The sequence below is a fragment of the Micropterus salmoides genome, unplaced genomic scaffold (assembly GCF_014851395.1).
Source record: "Micropterus salmoides isolate LMB-PRFRI ecotype aquatic unplaced genomic scaffold, ASM1485139v1 Ms_hic_scaffold_20, whole genome shotgun sequence".
Taxonomy (NCBI): domain Eukaryota; kingdom Metazoa; phylum Chordata; class Actinopteri; order Centrarchiformes; family Centrarchidae; genus Micropterus; species Micropterus salmoides.
The window spans coordinates 4,628,808-4,652,198 of record NW_024041151.1 but is presented as its reverse complement, the minus strand read 5'-3'; the positions used below and the strand labels follow the sequence as shown (position 1 = coordinate 4,652,198).

General features: G+C 40.8%; 1 protein-coding gene across 3 annotated transcripts in view; it reads left to right on the top strand.

The window, feature by feature from the left end:
* The window catches only part of LOC119914218 (DNA repair protein XRCC4-like), a 38,759-nt gene that overhangs the window by 7,146 nt on the left and 8,222 nt on the right, over positions 1-23,391 (top strand). For all 3 annotated transcript variants that reach the window (XM_038733346.1, XM_038733347.1, XM_038733348.1), the window contains exons 3-7: positions 650-840; positions 11,810-11,976; positions 13,895-14,026; positions 14,924-15,054; positions 19,038-19,179. In XM_038733346.1, the coding sequence (XP_038589274.1) occupies positions 650-840; positions 11,810-11,976; positions 13,895-14,026; positions 14,924-15,054; positions 19,038-19,179 (763 nt within the window). The remainder of the gene's footprint in view (positions 1-649; positions 841-11,809; positions 11,977-13,894; positions 14,027-14,923; positions 15,055-19,037; positions 19,180-23,391) is intronic.

The following is a 23,391-nucleotide window of genomic DNA, read 5'->3' as shown; positions in this document are numbered from 1 at the left end:
TTACAAGTTTATAAGCACAAGCTTGGCTTTCTGTTGGTTTCATTTTCTGGTAACATTTAACATTTTTCTGTACAATTTTTTTATTAGCTATTCACATCACTTGTCACTGGTCGATCTCTGCGTTCCATCACATTAATTAAACGCTTTTCTGGCGCAGCAGCGATCAGCTGACTTTACTCATGGAGCCTCCAGCTGCAGCTGCTTCAGGTGTAGTCGGTTTGATCGGCTGGATGTGCAGCCTCTCTTTACTCTTTGTGAGTCTTTAGTGTAGTTTACTGACTTGTTTAAACAGACTCCTTTTATAATTCTGACTGTTGCTTTTGGAGGTTTGCGACTCACCACTAAAGAAAAAGCACCCGCGCAAATCTCAAAAAAAGTTATTTAAATTCGTTTCCCACAACTTATCAAGTGAAGTACTCTGTTGGTATCACTTCAAGGGTACTGGTTTTGGTACTGGTATCGTAAAATTTTATACGATACCCAACCCTAAAGAAAAGTACATCAAAATTGTACTAATTGTAAAGCCCCTATTTGTTAAATTCTTATTTAAACTAATTTTTCTGTTTTGCTGCAGCAGCACGTTGAGTTGCCAGAAGAAGAATTCATCCACTTCTTGCGCTTTTTTTTTCTCTGTGAAATCACTTTGTAGTGAGCGAGGCAGCAGTGTGCAGCGAGGCGGAGGAGCTGGAGATGGAGACGGAGAGGTACATCCAGGACCTCCAGCAGGCGCTGACCGAGACAGAAAACTCCAACACGTACAGCTTCACCCTGACGCCGTCTCCACCCGACCACAGCGCCGCTGTCACACTGGCGTACGAGAAGGTTCAGAAGGACATCTCTGTGAGTTTAACTTTAGTCGTTCGTCTTCTTAGTGCCTCGGTATGATGCAGAGATGCTGCAGCTCTGAGCACATCTAACCGTGGCTATGTGGTCAGACATGTTTCAGAAAGTTGTCAGTGCCTCATTTAAATGTTTTAGCAAATAGAAAGCACTTTTAAAACACTTATATTTTATTGTTGTTTTAAATCTGAGGAGGCTGTACAAGTTATCGAGAGTCAGGATCACTGTTTGTGGCATAAATGTGTACTGTAAAATTTAAAGCCGAGTCCCAATTAGACGCCCTAATGGTCCCTGTTACTGGCCAGGTGATTTGACAAATGAACGCAGGTCTCAATTAGAGGCCTGGTCTGGTTTTTACAGAAGTTTTTGAATATATAAATAGGGATTCACCAAAATGAAAATTCTTGGCCGAAGCCATTTCCGTTTATTTTGCGTTTTGTTTTACCATTAGATAAATTAAATAAATATAATCATAATGTGCTTTGTACTCAGTGTTTCCCACAGGATTTGGAGAGACTATAGTGGGGTGGGGGGTCCGGGGTCTGAGAGGGTCCGGTAAAGTAAATTACATGTGTCCATTTACTGTTAATGAAATAAAATAAATAAAGGCTTGAATACGTGTGCACTCCAAATGTAGGCGCGGCTAGCTTAATCAGCTTCTCACAAACGAGTGACAGAAATACTCAAAGCGGGTCAGACCGTTTGTTGCCTTTTCTAAGAAGTCCGCCACAGATGGAACAGTGTGTGCAAACTGCCATTTTTGCGTCTTTCTCGACACTTTAAAATGCTTCCACACTGCCGAAATGTCAATATAATTGTTCAGTAAAGTTTATTCTGTCTCAGATTGCTCATTCAAATATGAATAAATACATGTTTGTGAATATTGACATTTTAACGCATAGTTAGATTCTCCACAGTTCATTCATTTAGTTAATTTTTACAGAAACAATGTGCACCAAGGTATAATTCATTCAGATTTACCAGTTTGGTAAAGGAATTAAATGCCTGTCCCACATAAAGGCAGGGGGAGTTCAGGGATTTATTCAAATAATAGCCCATGCTATTGAAGTTTTAGGGTACACAAGGTTCTAGGAGCTGGCCTGGGCCGGCAGATAGTTTTGAAACCGTGGTCTCTGTATTTAGCCTCACATGAATCAGACTTTTCTGCCTCTCAGCTCTTTTTCTGTTGAATGAGTCGGCTGAGATGTTTTTTTTCTTTGTTACCAGATTGATGCAGAGTGTCAGGAGGGCTGTGTAGGGGTGTGTGTGTTTGGCTCATATGTGTTTAGATGTGTGTATTTGGCTCATTTGTGTGTGTGTGTAGGAGTGAGTGCGTTTATTTAAATTTCCCTCTCTGCCGGCAGACGAGTCAGAAGGTTAATTTCAAACAGTGGTCGTGTGCTTTGACTTTGCATCTGTGTTAGTAAAATGGAAGTTGATTGTTGACATTGAAGCGCTCTTCAGGGTCGTTGATGCTTCACGTGTCGTCAGCGCTGCATGTGCTGTTGATAACGGTGTCACCTCTGCCTCCTTAGTCTACCTCCCATGTTTAAAAGCTCCAGAGAAAAGTGCACCGAGCTTGTTTTGATTTCCTGACGGAACCGAGGAAGTGATGAACAGTGTGAAATATGAGTCAACCATTATTTTAGAAACTTGAGTCGTGGCTTCTCGTGATTGTTTCAGTGTTAACCTCACCATAGAAATCTAATACAATAACAAGTAGAAATAGCCCTGTGTGAGGATGGATGCCTTCTGTTATCTGCTTTAGATCTGTGGACGGCCTTTGTAAATGGCTCTCACAATAGATTGTTCTATTTGTTCTGATGTGATTCTCATGTGGTTCAAATCACCGGCAGGTCACAAATCAATTTAACCTCCCCAGCTAACGCTGGCAGCTGCAGGAAACTGTTCACAGATCAGCGCTTTTGGTCTTCATTGATTCATCATGTAATAAATATGCCTATTATACCACATCATTGGCTTTAAATGTTGTCCTCCCAGCTCCAGATGTATTGTCACAATTTAGTTGAGCTTCTCGTCTTAAATATATATAGTGGAAAAGTTAATTTTCTTCTTTAATTTAATTAAAAAAGTTTCATATATTCTAGTATGTTACACATACAGTGAAATATCAGCTAATTAACTCAAAAAACCTGCAAAGGTTTCCTGAGCCTTTGATCTCTGAGTCTCTGTAAACAATGACATGATGACATGTTATCACCTTGTTAAAGTTGTTAAGGCCAGACTCACTCTGATCTCTCCTACTGGAGTTAAGCTTGTGTCACCTGATGAATGTGAGTCCAGTATTTTCTCTCTGTTAGCTCTGTGTTTGGTCTCCACCAGCTCCTGAGGGAAATATCTGGCTGTGTAGCTGCTAAATGCTCCACTTTGTTCACCAGTTGCTCTCTAACTGTGTTTGTCTGCTGTTTGATGCTGAGCAGGTCGTGTACAGTGGGTTTATCAGCTGTCTGCTGCTTATGGAAACGAGGTTTATGGACCTACAGACGACCATCACCTAAATCTGTTTTGGTTTTATGTCCCACACACATGTACTGGTTCAGTCTCAGCGCTCTTATCAGCGATGTGTGGAGGTGAGAAAGTAGACAGGTTTGAACTTCTTTCTCAGCTCTCTTTTTTTAATTCCTCACTCTACTACTCTTGTCATTTTGTCTAAATAAAGCAGTAGGGCTGACCCAGAATAGTCGAAGATTCGATGCCTCGAAGGGCGGAGCCTGATTCGAGACATTTAATGCTGTAAATAATAAATGAGAAAAGGGGAAAAAAAGCTTTTAATAAATGTTTTTGCATGAATAAATCCAGAATTGCAAACCAGACCCAGACCCACGCACACACACGCATCAGTGCGTGTGTGTGCGTGTGAGATTGTGTGTGTGTGTGTGTAGTGGCAGAAGAGGAGCTTGCTGTAGAGACGGAGCCTTAACTTCACCGTTGTTGTGCAGAGTTGTCCGCACCTCGCGGGATGTTGGGATCATTTATCACCATTGATGAACCACACAAAGAATATTACATCATTTTTAAATAGTACTTGAAATAGACCCGCGAGGAACCACGACGTGCATGCAGCTGTCGGCCGCACGTCATGCACACAAAACTCTGCACAAGACTGGTGAATGGCAGGCGAGCAGAGAGAAAAGGGTCAACAATAAAACTCAGTTTAGCTGGAAATGTACAGTGAAAGTTACAGTGACTAATGAATAGAGTTACTGTGTGTAAGTAAATAAATAAATATATTATTAATATTATTATTATTATAAGACAAACATGCCTGATACTTTCACAGTCAGCCCCAGGCCTTCATACTTGCAGCTATTAATGGTTTAGCAGTGTCTGTTTTCAAGGAGAGACTCAGTGACTCAGCTCTGTCACAGCAGGTTTGTCACCTTCGAGTGTGGCTGTTCAGAACAGCTTTACTATATGGAGAAACGTCCTGGGACACGTACACATTACTTTTATGTTGGAGTTGGTTCCCCTAACAGCTTCCACTCTTCTGGGAAGGTTTTCTACAAGATTTTGGAGTTTGTCTGTGGGAATTTTTTATTCAGACGAGCATTTGTGAGGTCAGATGCTGATGTTGGACGAGAGGGCCTGGCTTGCAATCTCCGTTCTAGTTCATCCCTCAGGGCTCTGTGCAGTACTTCCACAACAAACTAAGATTTTCCTTAACAAAGACCACAATATGAGAAAACAGCCCAGAGCTAAAGTATTAGGACAGGGGTGTCCCAGGACATTTGTCCAGTGTATGAAGTTTGGCTTTGCTTGTTTTGTACTTCCTGTATCAGTTAACTTGTGGTATTTAATTTGAATTATTGTTTCTGATAATTAATGTCTGTTAAAAGTATTTAAGAAGGAAGGATAGATAAATGCGGCATGTTTTTCTAAAAGTTTTTCCCAGTTTGCCAATGTATCAAAGCGACAGCAAATTAATTGGCAGCTATTTTGATATTGACTATAATGTGAACGGGCAAAAATTCACTGGTTCCACCTTCTAGGTTTTAGGTCTGTAGCTACAGATTATTCCATTGATTAATGGAGTAATCGATAATAAGAAATACTTAGGTCTGAGGAAATACTTCATCTTAACTAGCAGTCATTATTTAGTTAAACTTTACCGTTACGTTGTTTCGGGTCCACTCCTTAGACTCGTGGACTCACTGCTTTCTCTTCATATACTGAAGCGTTGCTGTTTTTGGTAGGCTAGTCACAATGTTGTTTTCTTTTAGTTTGAAACGATTCCATTAGCGCTGACCCCGACTAAGGATTTACATAGTCCAATCAGAATCATCAAATCCTGCCTACAGTCAACTAATAGTTGAATCATGTGTGTTTTTGTGCACGCCGATTGCAAGCCCCCCTTCTTTAAAGGTACTTTTGGATTTATTCACCCCCTTTTATTAAAAGATTTTTTTCTTTTTACATGTGCACTGATGCCCCCTACCTTGAGGGTTAGGGTTGCAATTCTGGATTTATTCATGCAAAAACATTTAATAAAAGCTTTTTTTTCTTTTCTCATTTATTACTTACAGCATTAAACGTTGAAATGTATATTGTAACAGGCTGTATATTAACTTATTGGGAGAAAACTGGTAGTTCTATGTAAAATCAGATGTTTAGCACCCCCATATCGCCAAAATGGCGTGATCCTCATTTCGCTGCAAATCTTCAACTGTGAGATTGACAGTCGAGTCAGGCTCCGCCCATCGAAGCATCGAATCTTCAACTATTCGGGGTCTGCCCTAGATTCCAGACTTTGGACACTTCTTCTCTGGGCTGTCTCTTCTTCGTCCCTCGCTTTTTTCATCTTGACTTACCCACAGTGTAAGCGTGTTGTGCGACAGTTATAACTGGCCATGCGAAACAGTGCGCTGTATATAGATTTATGAACTAAACGGTGCTTTTAATGTGAGGCACCTCGCAGTAAGAGACACCAGTTTATTAGCCCTATTCCATTGACTCTTTTTTTTTATTTTTTTTTATCCAATTTTCATTCAATCCAATGACCAAAAAGAAATTTATTAGATTTCTTTGTGATGACAAATTATGTTAGTTGTGTTTGTTGACCCATCTCTTTCAGTTCAACGATTCTGACTTAGTAGAAGCAGTTTCGTTTTTGTTTATGTGGATTCTTGTTGTTAGGAGACTTTATCCTAAACTGCTAAGAACAAACTAAAAACATAAAGATAAATGTATCTGTAGTGATTTTGTTGTGTGAGACCACAGATATGGGGTAGTTGAGCAATAGACTTAATAATCCCTGTCCAGGGGTCGGTTGTGTAAACTCATTCATGATGGAGACACAAAACTTATGTTGCCATGGTAATTATTATGACAGAATGGAAATCTCAGTGCGCCTGTTGCAGCAGAGAGGGAAATGAATCGATGCTTCTGTTTGACAAACGAGAGTTAGAACAGTCCAGATACAGAAGTGTTGCTCGGAGGGTTTCTCTTGCTCAATAAAAAAACCACAACTGTTAATCATCTGTCACGAAGTTATGAGTCATAATGAGGGCTTCAGTCTAATGCCCGGTCACTCCCCGCTAATCCAAGCTCCTGTCCAACTCTGCCGAACACCAGAAGAGCTCACACACGTGCAGGTGTTACCTGAGGTGGTTAACATACCAAACCTGTGTGTTTGTGGTGATGCTTTTTGTCAGCACGTTTTCTGTAACACGGCTGACTTCCAGCTCCGAAAAATGTCTTTATGTGATGACTGCTAACTGAAAACACTATGAAAATACATTTCTAAAAGATTTGTAGACTTTTTGACATGAATAAATGTTGCTTTCATTTTTACCTTTTAATGCAAGCAGACTCTTGTTTTTCAATCTGTGTAACTGTCAGGCAGCTGGAGACCACAGGATGAGTGGAGAAAGTGTGTTGCTGCTGCTGTTGTCATGGTTAACACATGTTATTAGTTCATTAGAAACTGTTGTTTGACATATTTATTGCGAACTACGACTAAAACTAAAGATGATTCAAAACCAAACTCAAGTGCTCATTTTCAGAAAATGAAAACTGAAAGTGTAAACTAAAAATATATCCGTCTTCATTCCCTCTTTCCCATATCTTACTCTTTGCCATCAGTGTTGGGACATAATGTGTACAGTATGGGCCGGATTTACTAAAGGTTTGCGCGAGTAAAAACGTGTGCAAACTTGATATCAGCAGCAAATTAACACGTAAGCTGATCTGCTAACAGTGTGCACGCAGAATGACGTCTTCCAAAAGTGCAAGATAGCACCTGTTGCTCATTTACTACTTTTGCCTTAATGAATATGCAATTTGGGGCGTTTTTTTTTGTGCAAAGTAACGGGAGGGTAACATGCAAATACATTTATTTACTACATGCAATGGGATCTAACAAGCCTAACGATCACCAACTGTTCACAGCGCACCGGTCGTAATCGAGACACAACCCATTGTGGGTATCAGAGAAGCAATGTGGCGTTGGGGCGTACAGGGCCAGGAGATCTCGGAACGACCGGGTACGGTGTGGACGGTTGGTGATCGTTCCCTCTGGCTGGATGAAGCACGATCTGCTGGCATTTCCTCGCGTCTGGGTCGTTCCAGCACACTGTATCTGTTTCTGCTGGGGTTTCCCAAAGCAGTTTTTCAGGTGTGCTGTCCCAAGTACTTAGTGTAATCTCAGGCAGGACGGGCAGGTACAGACGATTTCCACTGAGTGAAACAAACCGAGGTTTTTACGCAGTGACTGCTTTCCCTCCTGACTCTCCATGGCGGAAACCATTAAAACACGCAGAACACTCATTTAAATACTGACACCTCTGTTGCGTTTTCTCCTGCTGTCATCTACGCAATAATTCTACAATTGCACGTGCAACATTTTAGAACGCACACGCAATTTAGTACTCTTTATATGGGGTGTTAGTAAATCTGGCCCAATGGGTGCTTATGCATAAAGACATTTTCGATTTGTCATTACAGGTGATATTCTTATAGCTTTGGGTACAAGTATCCCAGCATGCATTTCACACCAACCAGAGCGAGGTCAAATGATAATGTTCCGAACTCATATTCATAGTGGTATATTGGAATTTATTACTTTTTTTTCCTACTTCAAATTATTCCCCCATAGAACTTTGTCAACATCTGTTTTATCTAAAAATATAAATTTCACTGTTTATACTTCTCACTTTTGGTGGAGCTGATTTTACTACCATAAAACTTCAATTAATAGCTGAGTACCAAATAGCCCATTTACTGGCCTGGAACACATTTTGAGAAATAAACGCAGGTCTCCATTAAACGCCTGGTCTGGTTTTTATATTACTTCTTTGGATGTATAAAACCTCTTAAACCCTGCGGGGTCGCCGCTGCTCAGATTGTTAATACAAATATTAATGTTAAAACATATGATCAATGTGTCAGTATGAACATGCTGCACTTCGTTAGATCGGTTAGATTCTCCAGGAATCAATCGTTCAGTTCATTTAAGGGAAACAACGAGCCCCAAAGTCTAATTCTTATAGATTTACCGGTGTAACCTGCATGGTACAAGAGATTAAAAGGAAATAAAAATGCAGACTCCCGTTACCTTTGAAGAGCTCGTTAAGCCCGTTATATGTCCGTTCCTTGATTATTTATCTTCCTTTAGTCTGTTAGGGTCCACTGATCAAAACAGCTTTAAATAAAAATTAATCCAAGTTGTGAATCCTGTCATGTGAAGTCCGTCGCTCTCTGTCTGCTAACTTCTGCCACACTTCTCTCATCTGTCTTGTTTTCCTTACATTGCTGCCTACAAAATAGAAGTGCAGAAGCCGTCTGTCGGAGCTAGATCAAATGAATGATGTGTATTTGATTTAATTTGAGTTTTTATACAAGTAATATTCATACTGTTTGAAATAAATAAACTGTTAAGCCTATTTCAGTTTTGTGCGAGAGGAATTAAAGGCAGGGTCAATTCAGTGATTTTTGCAAATAAAAGCCTGTGCTATTATTCACAGCTTTATAGTATTAGCTTTACCATCCTCGGCTAACGCTGTGTCTGGATGGTGGCGTGTTTATTCTAATACCAAGAAGTGAAATTCTCATGTGCAATTTATATAATTAAAGTAATACTTGGCGTCCGTGTAATATTGCAATACTGTGCTGCATTAATTTTTTTCCCCCCACTCCCTGCTGATGTCCCTAGTGCAGCTTTTAGTGGAGTGTGTCCTCCTGTTCTCTGGTGTTTGGACTCCTGACTTCAACTTGACAAGTTCAAACTCCTGGGAATGCAAGTTCAAACTAAGGTCTCTGTATTGAGAAAAGTCTGTTCTTTTTACCTTAAGCCTTCTGCGATATTAATGAGTTTAACATTCACCGGCTCCATATCTGCGCCAACATTCACCCACTTTGGCAGTAAATTTACAATAGGTGGAGTTTCTCTCAGACGTTTCTCCCCAAATAAAAGTGTTCAGCAGTTAATTAGTGTGGATCAGTAAGCTTTTAAAACAGTAGTGTCTCTATGACAACATGAGAAACCTTTGCCCACATCAACAGTGTTTCAGCCAACCCACGTTGTCTCAGACCAGTCAACAACATCAGGCTCTGACCAACTCAGATCCCTAATGTGAGCACTCAGGTGACGGCTGAAATTCTTATGAAGTTGTAACCGTTTTATTACCATTTAATACTGATTGAGTGTGTACAAGGAGGCAACAACTGGAAGTGTTTGCCAGAAGAGCTTAGAAGAGTTATTTCCATTTCCAGCAGTATTTTAGTTGGTTGTTTAGTCTGAGGTTATTTGCTTGACATTTCTGAGAGGTTTTGAAGTAATAGCTGGCAAATATTAGACACTTGTAAATAACCTGACGTGGCAGAGAAACACACAGGGTGGGAGAGATGTGGGAGAGTGAGCGTGAGAAAAGCAGAGGACGTGTGTCTCAGTTAATGACTTCCATAGAAATTAGATTGTTAATAAATTAGGCAACTTCTGTCAGTCAATGAAATGCAACGACTGTGGTTGATGAGGGAGAGGAATGTTGCGTCAGAGATTGAATGAATCGTCCAGCCACGTCTTTCACTGCTCTTATCTCTCTTCTTATCCAGTCTGTACGGACACACAGCTGTGTCTACTCCCGTAAAGGTCAGTTATTTAAGGAGCTGAAGGTCAGAGAGGTCAGTGGTCGTAGTCATTGTTCGGCCTCTTATCTGTGCGTAAACATGAGGGAAGACTTTGTTTCCCGGGGGACAGTCGCCCTTATGTGTCAGTGACCAAAAATGTTAAATCAGAAAATGGGAACCTAAATCACATGAAAGAGTTAAACTTGTAAATATATATGCCAAAGACTGTTTAAGGGAAAGAGACACGCCACTTAACGAATCCTGAATTGAATTCTATGGGGAAAGTTGTATGTACATATCCTGCCCCTCCTGCAAGAAAGCCAAGTCTGTTAGTGTCCCCCATCCCCATGTCTGCCCCCCAGTCCAGCCCAGTGACAAATTAATACATAAACAAATGCAAAATAAAGAAGACAAAGCAGTAAAAAAAAAAAAAACCCAGAGAAGTCAGTGCACAGTTGAGGTTTGCAACTGTTACCAATGATGTGGTGGATGCAAAGAGCAGGTGTGTGACCACTTCAGATGCACTACATGTCCACCATAAAATACTGCGTTTAAGGTGCCAGATTTGAAATACAGTACTTGCAACATGTTTTGGAAAATATTGTATAAATGTATACGGTATATGCAGACTTAGGGCTGGGCAATAAAACGATAATGATAAGTATCGCAATATAATTTTCCTCAATATCAATATAATGTTCAATATATCGTCAATAAATATTTGGTTTAATTCAGTTGAATCGCAAACAAATTAACACTTAAATTTTTTATTAAAATATTTATTTTGTTGAGGAATAGGGACTGAAAAAGATTTACTAGTCATATTTGTTTAAATATTTTTATCATAATAGTTTTGACCATAAAGATAGAGTCAAATCAGGTTTTAAACTTGAAAGAAATAATGATTTGACATTTATCGTGATAATTATCGATATCGAATGATATGAAATGTTTTTATCGTGATGACATTTTTGGCCATATTGCCCAGCCCTATACAGACTGTATCCAAAACGTCAGTTAGCATAAATTTACACAGAGGCCTGATCTTGTTAGTCTGAAGTAACTGCCCGGAGGCGTTACCAAGATGGCTGCCGAGTGGCGAGACTTGCCTGTAAAAGGACTTATGCAATATGGATTTGCTGTCTGCTGCGCACACCGGTGGCAAACCGCAGTCAGACTGGATTTATGTCTGATGGCGAGGTGCCACAGTGACCTCCTGTTGTTCTGTTAACTCACTGGTTAACTGTAATTTAAATCTCATCTGGAGTGTTGTCTTCTGAATTTTAAAGTAAGTGGCGTGAAGAGCTGCTTGTCCTTTTTAAATTTGTATCAATTTTTGCAGACGCTGTACTTTCCTTTTTTCATCAGCTCACTGCGGTGTTTACTTTTACGTAGAGGAAGTCATAAATGTTTTAGCTAATCTGATATGTAACATGCTAACACCAACATACAGGCCTATTTGTGAACCTATGTGACGACAGGAACAATTAAAGCCATTAAAGGCTACTTTTTTTTTTTTTACATTTGGGCAAATTTGCACCATTAAAAGTTTGTAGAGATATCTGTTAGCAGCTCCTGTCAACAGTGTACAGACGGCTATAACTGGATCACTATGAAACTGAAATAACTTAGAAACACGATGGTTCTCTGGGAAGTTCTACCAAGTGGATTCATGGATTTATCAGAGATAATGAAATCCTCGGGGAGTGTAAGACACACTGAATGATATCCATATGTGTTTCATGTCAGTGTGTTCAGATCCGACGCACCTCACGCAGTATCTCTGCAATCCCACCCTGGGTAGGCTTTTGTCTTTATGTTTTGTCTTTGTCCTGGTTAATATCCATGTCTGTCATAATGGTTATAATGTCTTCTACTCTTACAGTTCAGGTTGGGTTCTGTTTTGCTGAACGCTGTCCCAGAACCGGCTAAGGCCGTGAGAGAGTTACTGATTCTCAGTCTGCAGAGGGGAAATAAACTGGAGCGCCTCAACCAGAAACTAGAGGAGGAGAACCAGAGACTGAGACGAGAACAGCAACGCATCACTGCAGAGTAAACACACACAAAACACAGAATCACCAGAGTTCCCACTGCTCAAAACCAACATCAGACAGGGTTCGGGGATTATTTCCACATCGGAACAGCCCAGGAGTTTCATAAATTCTCTCAGGAAGGGTATTTTTAAGCATATTGATGACATTTAAAGCTGGTATTTTTTCTCAAATGACCACTTCCACCCAGCCGTAGTGGTTGATTTAGGCCTGATGCCTTACTCTGCTGAGTAGGAACATCTAAACACGTTTTTCCCTTTGTTGTAATAATAAAAATCTAATGTAACCACCATGGACATTTGCTAAAATACTATCGATTCTTGTACTTTTTACTTCACTGCATTTTTCTGACACGTATAGCTACTGCAGATTAAGCCTTTACATGTAAAACATGATTAATTGGTAGAGATTAAACAACCCAACGGTATCTAAAGTAGTTAAAAATAGGGGCTGCATTGACTTAATGCCTAAAAATATATTCATCAGTAACTATAATCAAATAGTATAAAATATGAATTATGATGTTATACATTATTATATCTTTAATTATTTTAAATACTGATAATACTTTTGTACATTTACTTGAGTAACATTTTGAATGCAGTATTTTTATAGTGTGGTATCGGTACTTTTACTTGAGTAAAGGATCTGGGTTGGTCTTCCACCACTGCATTCATCAAATATCTGAGATGTATCAGTGTTTAATTATGTTTGATTGTACAAAAAAGAGATTAAAATCCGGAAACACATGATCAGAATCAGAAATACTTTAATGATCCCAGAAGTGAAGCTCTTTGTCACATGATCCCTTGGTCATCAGTTCTTCACATGTTTTGAAAGTTAAGTGAAGTCCATGAAAATTAAGACTTTCTATGGAAATCTTGCACTCCGTCACAGTAAGGTTAAAATCACAAGTTTTAGTTCCCCTAAATCCATCACAGGGTTCCCACTGAGTTATTACCCAACTCCTCTAACACGGTGTGGGGAGGGGCGGTCTGCCTGCAGCTGTACGTCACCTTGAGCTATGAACTGCTGTCACAACAGTGTTATAGTGAGTTAATCACACCCGGCTACGTCTGAGGGGCCTCATATGACGCAACATACAGTCAACCCAATTCATTATGTATGTCAGTATAGAGCATAATGCTAGCGTTGTTTCAAATTGTCAACAAATAACATAAATAATAAAAGACCTAAAACAATTTGTCATTCCTGACTTCAGCTCTCAGCTCTGAGCTGATTGGTTCCTCCGAAAGACGTAAATCTTTAAAAACAGCTCACAAATACACAGTTTAATGTTTAAAAAGGATCAGTAATTTCTTCAAACAGCTGCTCGCTGTAGTTTCTATCAAACAAACAGAAAGAAATAGTGCATTTGTTGGGGACTATTTTCAGCGGCGGATGAATCCACATTTGGTGCTGTACGGAGTGTTTGGTGCAGCAGGAGGGTGTCTGTGTGACGGAGTCAGGATAAACTACAGTGTGTGTTCATGGTGATGAAGGAACATGTGACCCAGTGCAGCAGTGAGGCTCACTGATGGGTTTTAATAGTTTCTTGACAACAATGGAGGAAGAGGAGACATCAGGCAGAAAAATAAAGTCACCAGACGTATGCTTCAAGTCATCAGAATTAAACGGCACACATAATATTTAAGTGTCTTTTTGCTCTGAAGTCAATGCACAGGACTGCTCCCCTGTATGATTCAAGGCTTTGTAATCACTCCTCGACTGCACCATCCATCACTGATTATCGGTAGTAGTGTTACGTTGCTAGAGGGTTAACATTTGCGTCTTCCAGGAGAAGATTTTGGATGACCTCTAATATAGCGAGGAGTCTCTCAAGAAGACGTGCGACCTCCAGATTTTAATGTGTGTGTGTTTTGCTGTTTTAAATAATATATTGTAACTTTACATTTCAGGCTGAAGCGCTATGCTGGTGGCAAAGAAGCCCTGGAGGCAGAGCTGTACTCTCGGTTTGTCCTGGTCCTGAATGAGAAGAAGGCCAAGATCCGCAGTCTACAGGAAACTCACACACACCTACAGGAAACAAGGTATACCACAGCCTTTACCCCATGTGTCTCCTTTAAAACTGAAGCTTTCACATTATAACGTGAAGATTTCAGTACTTTTGTTATAAAGTTTTAAAAATATTATTGATGATATTCTTGTTGTATTTTGTAGGAAAGACCCCGATTAAATTCATGAATCAGCCCCAAGCTTGAAAAAAATCTCCCAGCCCCACTTTGAGCTGTCATTTCACCAGTTACACGTCCACCAACAGATCAACCTTTCAAGTTAACTGAAACTCATTGCAGTGAATAACCTTTACCCGACATGTCAGCTGCTTTCATCTCTTACACAATGGTGTAGAAGTTAGTAGGGATATGTCCCTCCCAATATCCAGAGACTACTGAATTGTTCCTATCAATCATTTTTATATAAAAATTTAAATATAACTGGGCAGCGCAGTGGTCTGCATGTTCTCCCCACCGTCCAAAGACACGCAGTCTCGGTTAATTGGTGACTTTTAATTGCCCTTCACAAGGTGTGAATGTGAGTGTGATGGAGTGGCGTGGTGTACCCCGCCTCTTGCCCAGTGTCAGCTACGATCCTCCTCAGCGTCTTTATTTCTAAAAACTGACAGGAGCTTCATCTTCAGCTGTATCTCTTACATAAACGTCTCACTGACATTTAAACAAAATGTAACTTTACTTTGTTTCTATCAAAACTTGTCAAGAGAAATGTTTCAGCTGCACATTTCCAGCTCATGTAAATGTACTTTTCTAGTTGCTTAATAAATTTCTCAACTTCTTGATTTATGTTCCCTTGATTACTGCAAGTCTCTGATTCATCTCTAAGTTGTGAAAGTCTTTGGGTTTAATTCATTTTTATAACAGTTTGGTGGAACTCTTTAAGAACATATTGTGTTTTATATTTGTGTGTTGTAGGAGTTCTGAAAAGGTGGGTTCTGTAAAATCAGACCGAACAGCCGGTCAGGAGGAGGATGACTATGGAGGTAGTACTGATGAAGAGCCAGAGGAAGTGCAGTCAACTCCAGCCTCCGCTTTATCGTCCCTGCGTAAGAGCTCATTTCTTTTAGTTGAGATTTCATTAATATTAAATTAGTGGAAATTCAACATTATTCACACATTGAGGCAAATAACAGAGGGAAGACTGCTAATCAACTGAAGTTGGTTTCCATGTAGACTTTACAGTCACTATTTAACTTCTTCAACTCTAGTATATCACCTTAGTTTATTGTATTAAGAAATCAACACAAAATCCTCTTCCACAATTTGTTTTAATTAGAATTAGGGCTGAACGATTAATTGCGTTTGCAATATCGCGATATGATAAAAAGAGATTTTCTAATCGCAAAGGCAGCGATTACTCTCTGGTCACGTGACACGTGAGAGTACAACAGTCTGCAGACGAAGCATCAACTTCGCACGTGACGCACGTGACGCACGTGACGCACGTGACGCTGTACCTTGACTTGTTGTTGTACAAAGTTCTTAAGCTTGACAGAAGCTGACACTACAGAAACTTTAGTGTCACACAGGGAATGAAAGTAGCACCCGCCACCCGCTGGTAACTTGGTGGTGGGTGAACCTAATTTCATCATAACACGGGCCCGACCCACAAGAAAGAACAGTGCATGTTTAATCGATCTATTAGATTATTTTCCAAAACCGTTCAGCCCTAATTAGAATATCAGTTTGAACTTTAAACAGGATTATATCAATAACAATATGTAAGTAACTTGTAGACACTGCACGGCAAATACCGCAATCAGGAAAGATCTCTGTTTTGACTCTCTTTTCTATAAGAAATTTTCTTGTACACCAACAACTCTTTTTACTCACAGATAGAAGCCAGTCTAACGGGTGAGATACCGTTTTTCATGTGGCCAATCCCTCCAATTGGTCCAACTAGTTATACAGTGGGGCTGAAATTCTCCGAGATCGGTTGTTGTTTGAGGTCACAACCCCTGATTTAATAATCACATTAAATGACTTGGCTGTTGGTTGGATTCCTGTCAAGTGAGAAATTTTTGTTTTGAGCAGTTCAGCTGTCCAATTTCTCACATGGCTTCTATAAAAAAGATCCATTAAAACCTGTTGTGAGCTTGTTTTAATATTACTGTAGTTGTGTTTTACATGATGTGGCTAAAATTTCAGCCTTGACACCAACCAAAACAGAACAGGCAGTCTGTATTTTACATCAATACCTTTCTTTCTTCTTTCTCACTTCCCGTTCATAATAGAGTTTAACTATACAGCGTTGCCTTTGTTGAGGATGCAGCCATCTTGTTTGAGTAAACTTTAAAGTACTCGTCAGGAGACAAAACCAACCTGGTGTTTCATGTTTCAGTCCAGTGTGAGCTCCACGTTGTGGCCGGTCAGTTGAACTGTACTGTGTGAGCACTAAGTCGGTTCCCTTTTAGTCTCAGATGTAGGTAGATCTGCTATCAACCGCAACATCTTCATGTGAGCTACAGTTGTTGTACTTCAACAAAATTACAGTTTTATGTTTTTGTTAAAATGAAAATGTGCATAAATGATGTTGGTTCTTAATGTATGTTTTGCCTTAAAGTTATGTTTTCAACATGTTTTGAGTTTTCCAGCAAAGATATTTCTGCCCAAAAGGGCAATTTAAGAGTTAAGAGTTCCTCCCCTCTGGTTAAAGTGCTGCTCCACTGATTGTAGGAGAATTCCCCAAATTGCCACACAATTTCCAGCCCTGTGTCAAAATCCCTTAAAAAAGGGGAACTTTTCCAGGAATATTAGTTATTATATTTGACGGTCAGTACCATGTCTCCATTATGCAATGTCTGCAGATTACTTAAAATCAGTGGTTCACAAACTTTTTCTGTCACGCCCTGCTTCAGAAGCCGAAAAAAGAAAAAAGAAAGTGGATAAAACTTTTAGCAATCATAAACAAATAAACATAATTCAGGTTAGCACAATAGCCTTGCTTGCATCAGAGCACTTTTATTTGTTTAAGTCACCACACTAATCCTATTTATGCAGCTTTAGATCTGCTCAACATCCACGACCCCCCTGAAGTGGCTCTTCACCCCCCCCCCCCATGAGAACCATTGCTTTAAATAGTTGTGGAGTGAGTTTAATGGATCATCTACAGAAAGCACCTGATTGTGTCATTAGAACGTGTATGTCAACATTAAATCCCATCAGGCAGAAAACTGCTGTTGCAGGTATTTTGCCTTTTGCTGATGGAAAACACCTGCAGTGACATCACTGATTAAGGTGTGGCCGAATATCAGACAGAGCAGTATCAAAACTTACTTCGCAACACTGCAAGTAGTGTTTAAAAAAATATATTTTTTGTAAAATAAGTTTTCCCATTTTCTAAAATATGATATTTTTGGGAGCTGTTGTCATGGTGCGTGTTTTCACCATCGCTGAGACTTTGTGTTTTTCATGCCTAGAAACTAACTATGACATCGCTGTTAAATCATGTAATGCAGAGTAGTGGGCCTCTGTGAAATGACATCCCACGTCACCTTTAAATACAAGCGGCTTCTAACCTTGACGTTACACTTCATCAACCTCTACACGTCTGCTCCCAGATGGCCGGGATATGATGAATCTATGGAGTGAAGGTGTGAATTACAGTGAGATGGATTTGGGCAGAACATAGGTTAACTATCATAGAACTGAATCGGGGACTTTCTGCCCTCCTCTCAGCTGTTTACATCCCTGATTTTTCCACTTTCTCACACGTTAAATCGTCCACAGCCAGGTTGGGTTTTACGTCAAGGCCTTTTCAGCAACGTAGGTGTCCCCGTCTCTCTGGGCCTTCCCCTCCGTCTGATGAGGAAAAGCTGGAGGGATTGTGTTGTTTCAGTTGCTACGACAGTGACTCAGACTACCTTGTGTTGCCAGTTAGGGCCAACAGATAGAGCAGAGGGGGGAGGCTTTAGGAAATCAGTGGTGTCATTTATGGGTGTGCTTTGTGCGGTATGTGTGGAGGCTGCTGCTGCTGTCGAGAGAGACATTACTGAAAGGTCACAACAAAACAATTTATTGTTGATGTCCTTTAGCCCATTCTGGCAAAGAAAGTGTGTGTGTATAAAAACATTAACGGTCCCACCCAGTAAAAGCAAAAAGGAAATTAATTTCTGTGCACTTTTTAGATCCTTTGGTCACCAACAACGATATAAAGTGTTGAGATTATCCATTTACAGCAAACGATCTGCCCAGATTTGTCCCCATTAAAGTGAAATAAAAGACATTTTTAAATGACACGTTATGAGCAAGAGCCATGATTCGCCGTAACCATGACAACATAAATATGAAACGTTTTTTTAAAGATGTATAAATATAAAAGCTAATGGACGAATAACTAAAAACAAGCTGCTTAAAGATATTACAAATTAAAAATGTCTCTGATAAAACAGTAGAGAAAACCATTAACAGAGAAAACACAAGCTGTACAATGTGCTTAACTGTCCTGCAGCCATTTCTCTGCCTCGCTGACACCTGCTTTGTTATGGCTTTGCTTGCTTGTGGCGTTTTGTGCTCAGTAGTTTTACAGACTGCTTTTACAGACCCGAGTCCATCTATTCACAGAAAACTAAGTGGGAACCAGTCACCGAACATAACGGAGAGAAATACATCAACTGCAATTAATTTAAGAAAAGGAAGAACGTGTAATTTTAAGTATGTTGCCACATTTTCCGCCTTCGTCCTGCTCCTGCTGTTGGCTTCAGCCGCCATGTTCCTCTGCCCTTTGATCCCAGGAATGTGTTGATTTGCAGGTGGAGCGCCATCTGCTTCTTTGTTATTCCATACATATACTCGTCCTGGTAATCTCACTTTTAAGAACAGACGGCGAGAAGAGACGTGATGAAAGTCAGACGGCTGAGGACAAGAGTCACAAGCAAATGTTGGCAGCCCCAAACTGTAGACGAATAACTTGTGAAAACAACTGCACTCTTGAAAACTTTTACGTTACTTACTGTTCATCCTAAATGTTTCTTTCTTGCTTTAAAAATACTGTTTATGCAAAAACCTGACTGACTCATGTTGTCCTCAGAATCTTCTACTGCGAATCCTCTGGAAGACAACCTTAAGGACATCACAGACGTGGCCCCCTGTCGCAAGCGACGCTTTCGTCACCTCGGAGCCCCCGACCCTGCGGTTAAAAAACCGAACACACAGAGCTCCCAGAGAAAGAGGTACGTGACTGCACTGCATTACATCAGCAGCACAAAACACAGCCAAAACATGTGACGATGCACATGTTTTGGCTGTGTTTTGTGCTGCTGTAGTTTGTTTTGACGATGTAATATGTAAAATACAACATAATATTCTCCTGCTTTATGGTGTCATAAATGTCTTTCTTGGAGCAGTTTACTGGTTCTGTAGTTAGAAAACTGTTTAAATTAGTTAATTTAGCCAGGGTGTGACACCTCCAGCCAAGAATAGGACAAAAAACATACATTAAATCTATTTTAACACACTTTATTTTAACAAGTTGTGGTTGAAAACCACCTCCCTTCTCTTCTGTAGTGCAAAAATACAAAATACATGATCTTGAGGATCATGTCCAGCTTGAATTGCTTTGTGTTTACTATAACCTTTCTTTGCAGATCCATCTGTTGTCTCGTCTTTCCTTTGCCTTTTCCTCCTTCTCCCTCCTCCCTCTCTGTTCTTACTCCCTTTGTATCCCCTTGAATGGGAAAGTCAAACATCATAAAAGTTACTTGTCAGGGATCTTCTTTATGTTGGGTAATTACAGGCAATCTGCAGTGGATCTCTTTGGACCTGTACCTTGAGATTGTTGGAGGTTGCCCCGTCCCAAATTGCCGTTGAGCTGCACGTGAAGTGCAAACAAGACTAAAGTGGCAGCAAAGCTAATCTCATTCATAAGATAGCAGTAGCTTGTAAACCTGATTGAATGCAACTGAAATCAGTGACGTAAATATGTGAAGGAATGTGGGGAGCAGTGCAGCAAAGTGTGTGTTTCACAGGGGGACACAGACACACAAACATTTACAAAACAACACTGTTGTTTAAGATGAAATTCAACAGACGAGCAACTGTAAGTCAAATAGCTGAAACGGTGGTTCTGCCACAAAGCAAAACAGGTTCAGGAACGTTTTGAGAAATGCAACAATGAGTTCAAGGTGTTGACTTTGCCTCCAAACTCCCCAGATCTCAATCCAATTGAGCATCTGTGGGATGTGCTGGACATAGAAGTCTGATCCCACCTAAAGGATCTGCTGCTAACGTCTTGGTGCCAGATACCGCAGCACACCTTCAGAGGTCTTGTGGAGTCCAGGCCTTGACGGGTCAGGGCTGTTTTGGCAGCAAAAAAGGAGGAACTACACAATATTAGGCAGGCGGTCATAATGTTATGGCTGATCAGTGTATATTGTATTTATACTAAAATTTGAGATAATCAGCTCGTGGTGCTAAAATCCATTATGGAAACCCAAACTGGTGTTGTTTATGTCTGATTTATTGAACTACATGCAGACAGTTGATGGGGTAAAAATGAGCCCTTTATTCCCTCAAACAGTTGGTCTGGTCCTTGGTCAGACAGTTTGGTCCGATGTCTGCAGTTCGATCAGTCCCATGGTCCTATTTCCAACAAGGCTGCTGTGAAAAGATCTGTTATAAACTGTAGGGAGCTTGTTTTAATGTTACTGCAGTGTTGTGGCTAAAACTGCAACCTTGTGACTGTGAAAACTAAACTTCACTGCAGAACAGATGGACCAGACTGTCACAAAGTAATGCTGACTCTTTCTGTTTTTAGTCAACATTATAGAGAGCACTGCCGTCTTGTTTGAATAAACTTTATTTAAATTGTCAGTGGATGAAAGTGATCTGGGGGGTCATGTTTATGTACCACGTCGTGACCTGTCGGTTGATTCATACAACACAAAACCAGCAGGTTGTGATCGAGCAGAAAGCTCAATTAAAACGTGTAGTATGAGTTAACACAACCCACACAATGAATAAGGATATCTTGAAGAAGTCCTTATGAGAATCCTTCCTCTACTTCTGGTCGTAGGAGGTGGAATGTTTCCTGTTCTGAAGAAGCCAGTTTTCATGTCACCGTACACTGAACTACATATACTGAACAAAATTATAAGCGCAACACTTTTCTTTTTGCCCCCATTCATCATGAGCTGAACTCAAAGATCTCAGACTTTCTGTATGAACACAAAATGCCTATTTCTCTCAAATATTGTTCCCAAATCTGTCAAATTCTGTGTTTGTGAGCACTTCTCCTTTGCCAAGATAATCCATCCACCTCACAGGTGTGCCATATCAAGATGCTGATCAGACAGCATGGGTATTGCACAAGTGTGCCTCAGGCTGGCCATAATAAAAGGCCTCAGGCTGGCCACAATAAAAGGCCACTCGAAAATGTGCAGTTCCATCACGCAGCATAATGCCACAGAAGTTTTGAGGGAGCTTGTAGTTGGCAAGCTGACTGCAGGAATGTCCACCAGAGCTGTTGCCCGTGAATTGAATGTTCATTTCTCTACCATAAGCCGTCTTCAAAGGCGTTTCAGAGAATTTGGCAGTACATCCAACCGGCCTCACAACCGCAGACCCCGTGTAACCACACCAGACCAGGACCTCCACATCCGGCATCTTCACCTCCAAGATGGTCTGAGACCAGCCACCCGGACAGCTGCTGCAACAATCGGTTTGCATAACCAAAGAATTTCTGCACAAACTGTCAGGAACCATCTCAGGGAAGCTCATCTGCATGCTCGTCTTCCTCATCGGGGTCTCGACCTGACTGCAACTTCACACAGCCAATGAAAAGGAGTGGACCAACACTCCACAACCTGATCAACTCTATGTGAAGGAGATGTGTTGCACTGCGTGAGGCAAATGTTGGTCGCACCAGATACTGACTGGTTTCCGGACCCCCCCAATACAGTGAAACTGCACATTTTTCATTATGAATGGGGGCTAAAACAAAAGTGTTGCGTTTATAATTTTGTTCAGTGTATGTGACGTGGTGCTGCAGAGCTCAGAGGACAGGGGAGGATGTTGCGGCTGACGACAGAGTAGAAACAGAAGACCAGCAGTGTGACCTTGTTCCAGTGTCCGAGCTCTTGTAGTAGCAGTTTCCAATCCCGTCCCCTCTCAGTTATGCACAAAGAAAACGGCCAGCTGTGCACCTTTTTTAGGGCGTTTTCACATTTACAACATTCCTCTGAGAGGGAATATCAATTCAGCTCTCGAGCGTTTATTGGTGATAAAAGAGCATCGTTGTCCTACAGGTTTATGATTTCTGCTGCTGGGCTTTGCTTCAAGATTCAGTCTTTTCTATCTTGACCGTCTGTTTAAATCTTTAGCCTTACAAACACATGCTGCCTTTGCTTTAGGCGAGCCAGCCGGCGATGAGCAGGCGGGTTAGCCTCAGGAGAGAAGACCTTTTCCACTGTGGACTTTATGTGAACACACAGCTCCACTAATGAATGTGTGGAAGACATCAGGAGGCTGCAGCAGCTCCCATCATCCAAACTGTTGAGAAGAATGTTAAGTGGCTGGTTCACAAAATTATAAAAAAAAAAAATACTTTTGTCACTTACCTCTTGTGGTAACTGCGTGGCTACTGGGTGTCCACCAACCTGGACTGTTGTGTCCAACTGGCCGGGGGGGGGGGGTGTATCTGCATGATGTGATAGGTCACATCACGCAGATACCATTCAGTTACAGTCATTACAGTGAGCTGCTGACTCCATATTTAGTGCCACAGTAATGTCCCGTTACCTCACATCAAAATTAAGTGTACAGATTAGAAATTCATGGAAAAAAGAGCGCTGATGTCAGATCAGTACTCACGGTATGTGAGTTATCCTGAGTTGAGGTATCAGGATCTGAATCAGGAGAGAAAAGGTGGATCCCAAATGGATAGATATATCACAAGAGGTAAGTGGGGGAAAATGTGTTTTTCATAATTTGGGTGAACCAAACATTTCATTTCTTGAATTTTCTTGAATGCAATTACTCTCAGGTCTGAACACAGTGTAGCGGAGGGGATTCTGAGGGAGGTCTAGGACTTGAACTGAGGAGCCAAAGTCAGTCACTGGTCTCAAAGACGCAATTATACAACTTTCTTCTTTTCTCTCTTTCTCTTTCTTCTCCTCACACTCCTCCCTGTTGCTGCACATCCAAAACCTCACAATACTAGTGCTCTCGCTCCCCCGTTTGCCAGTTTCTTTTTGGATGTGGCCATTTAGAAAATATTCCAAAGACACGTCTTAATCTGACGTTGTTTTCTGTAGCCCTCCAACAGAGGGTGAATATACTGTGTCCAGGCTTCTCCGAGTGCCAGCCACTGTAAACTGTGCCACATGCAGATGGCCGTAAGTGGTGCCATCCATCCCCAGCTGCTGTCAGTAGTTGGTAGTGGTGCC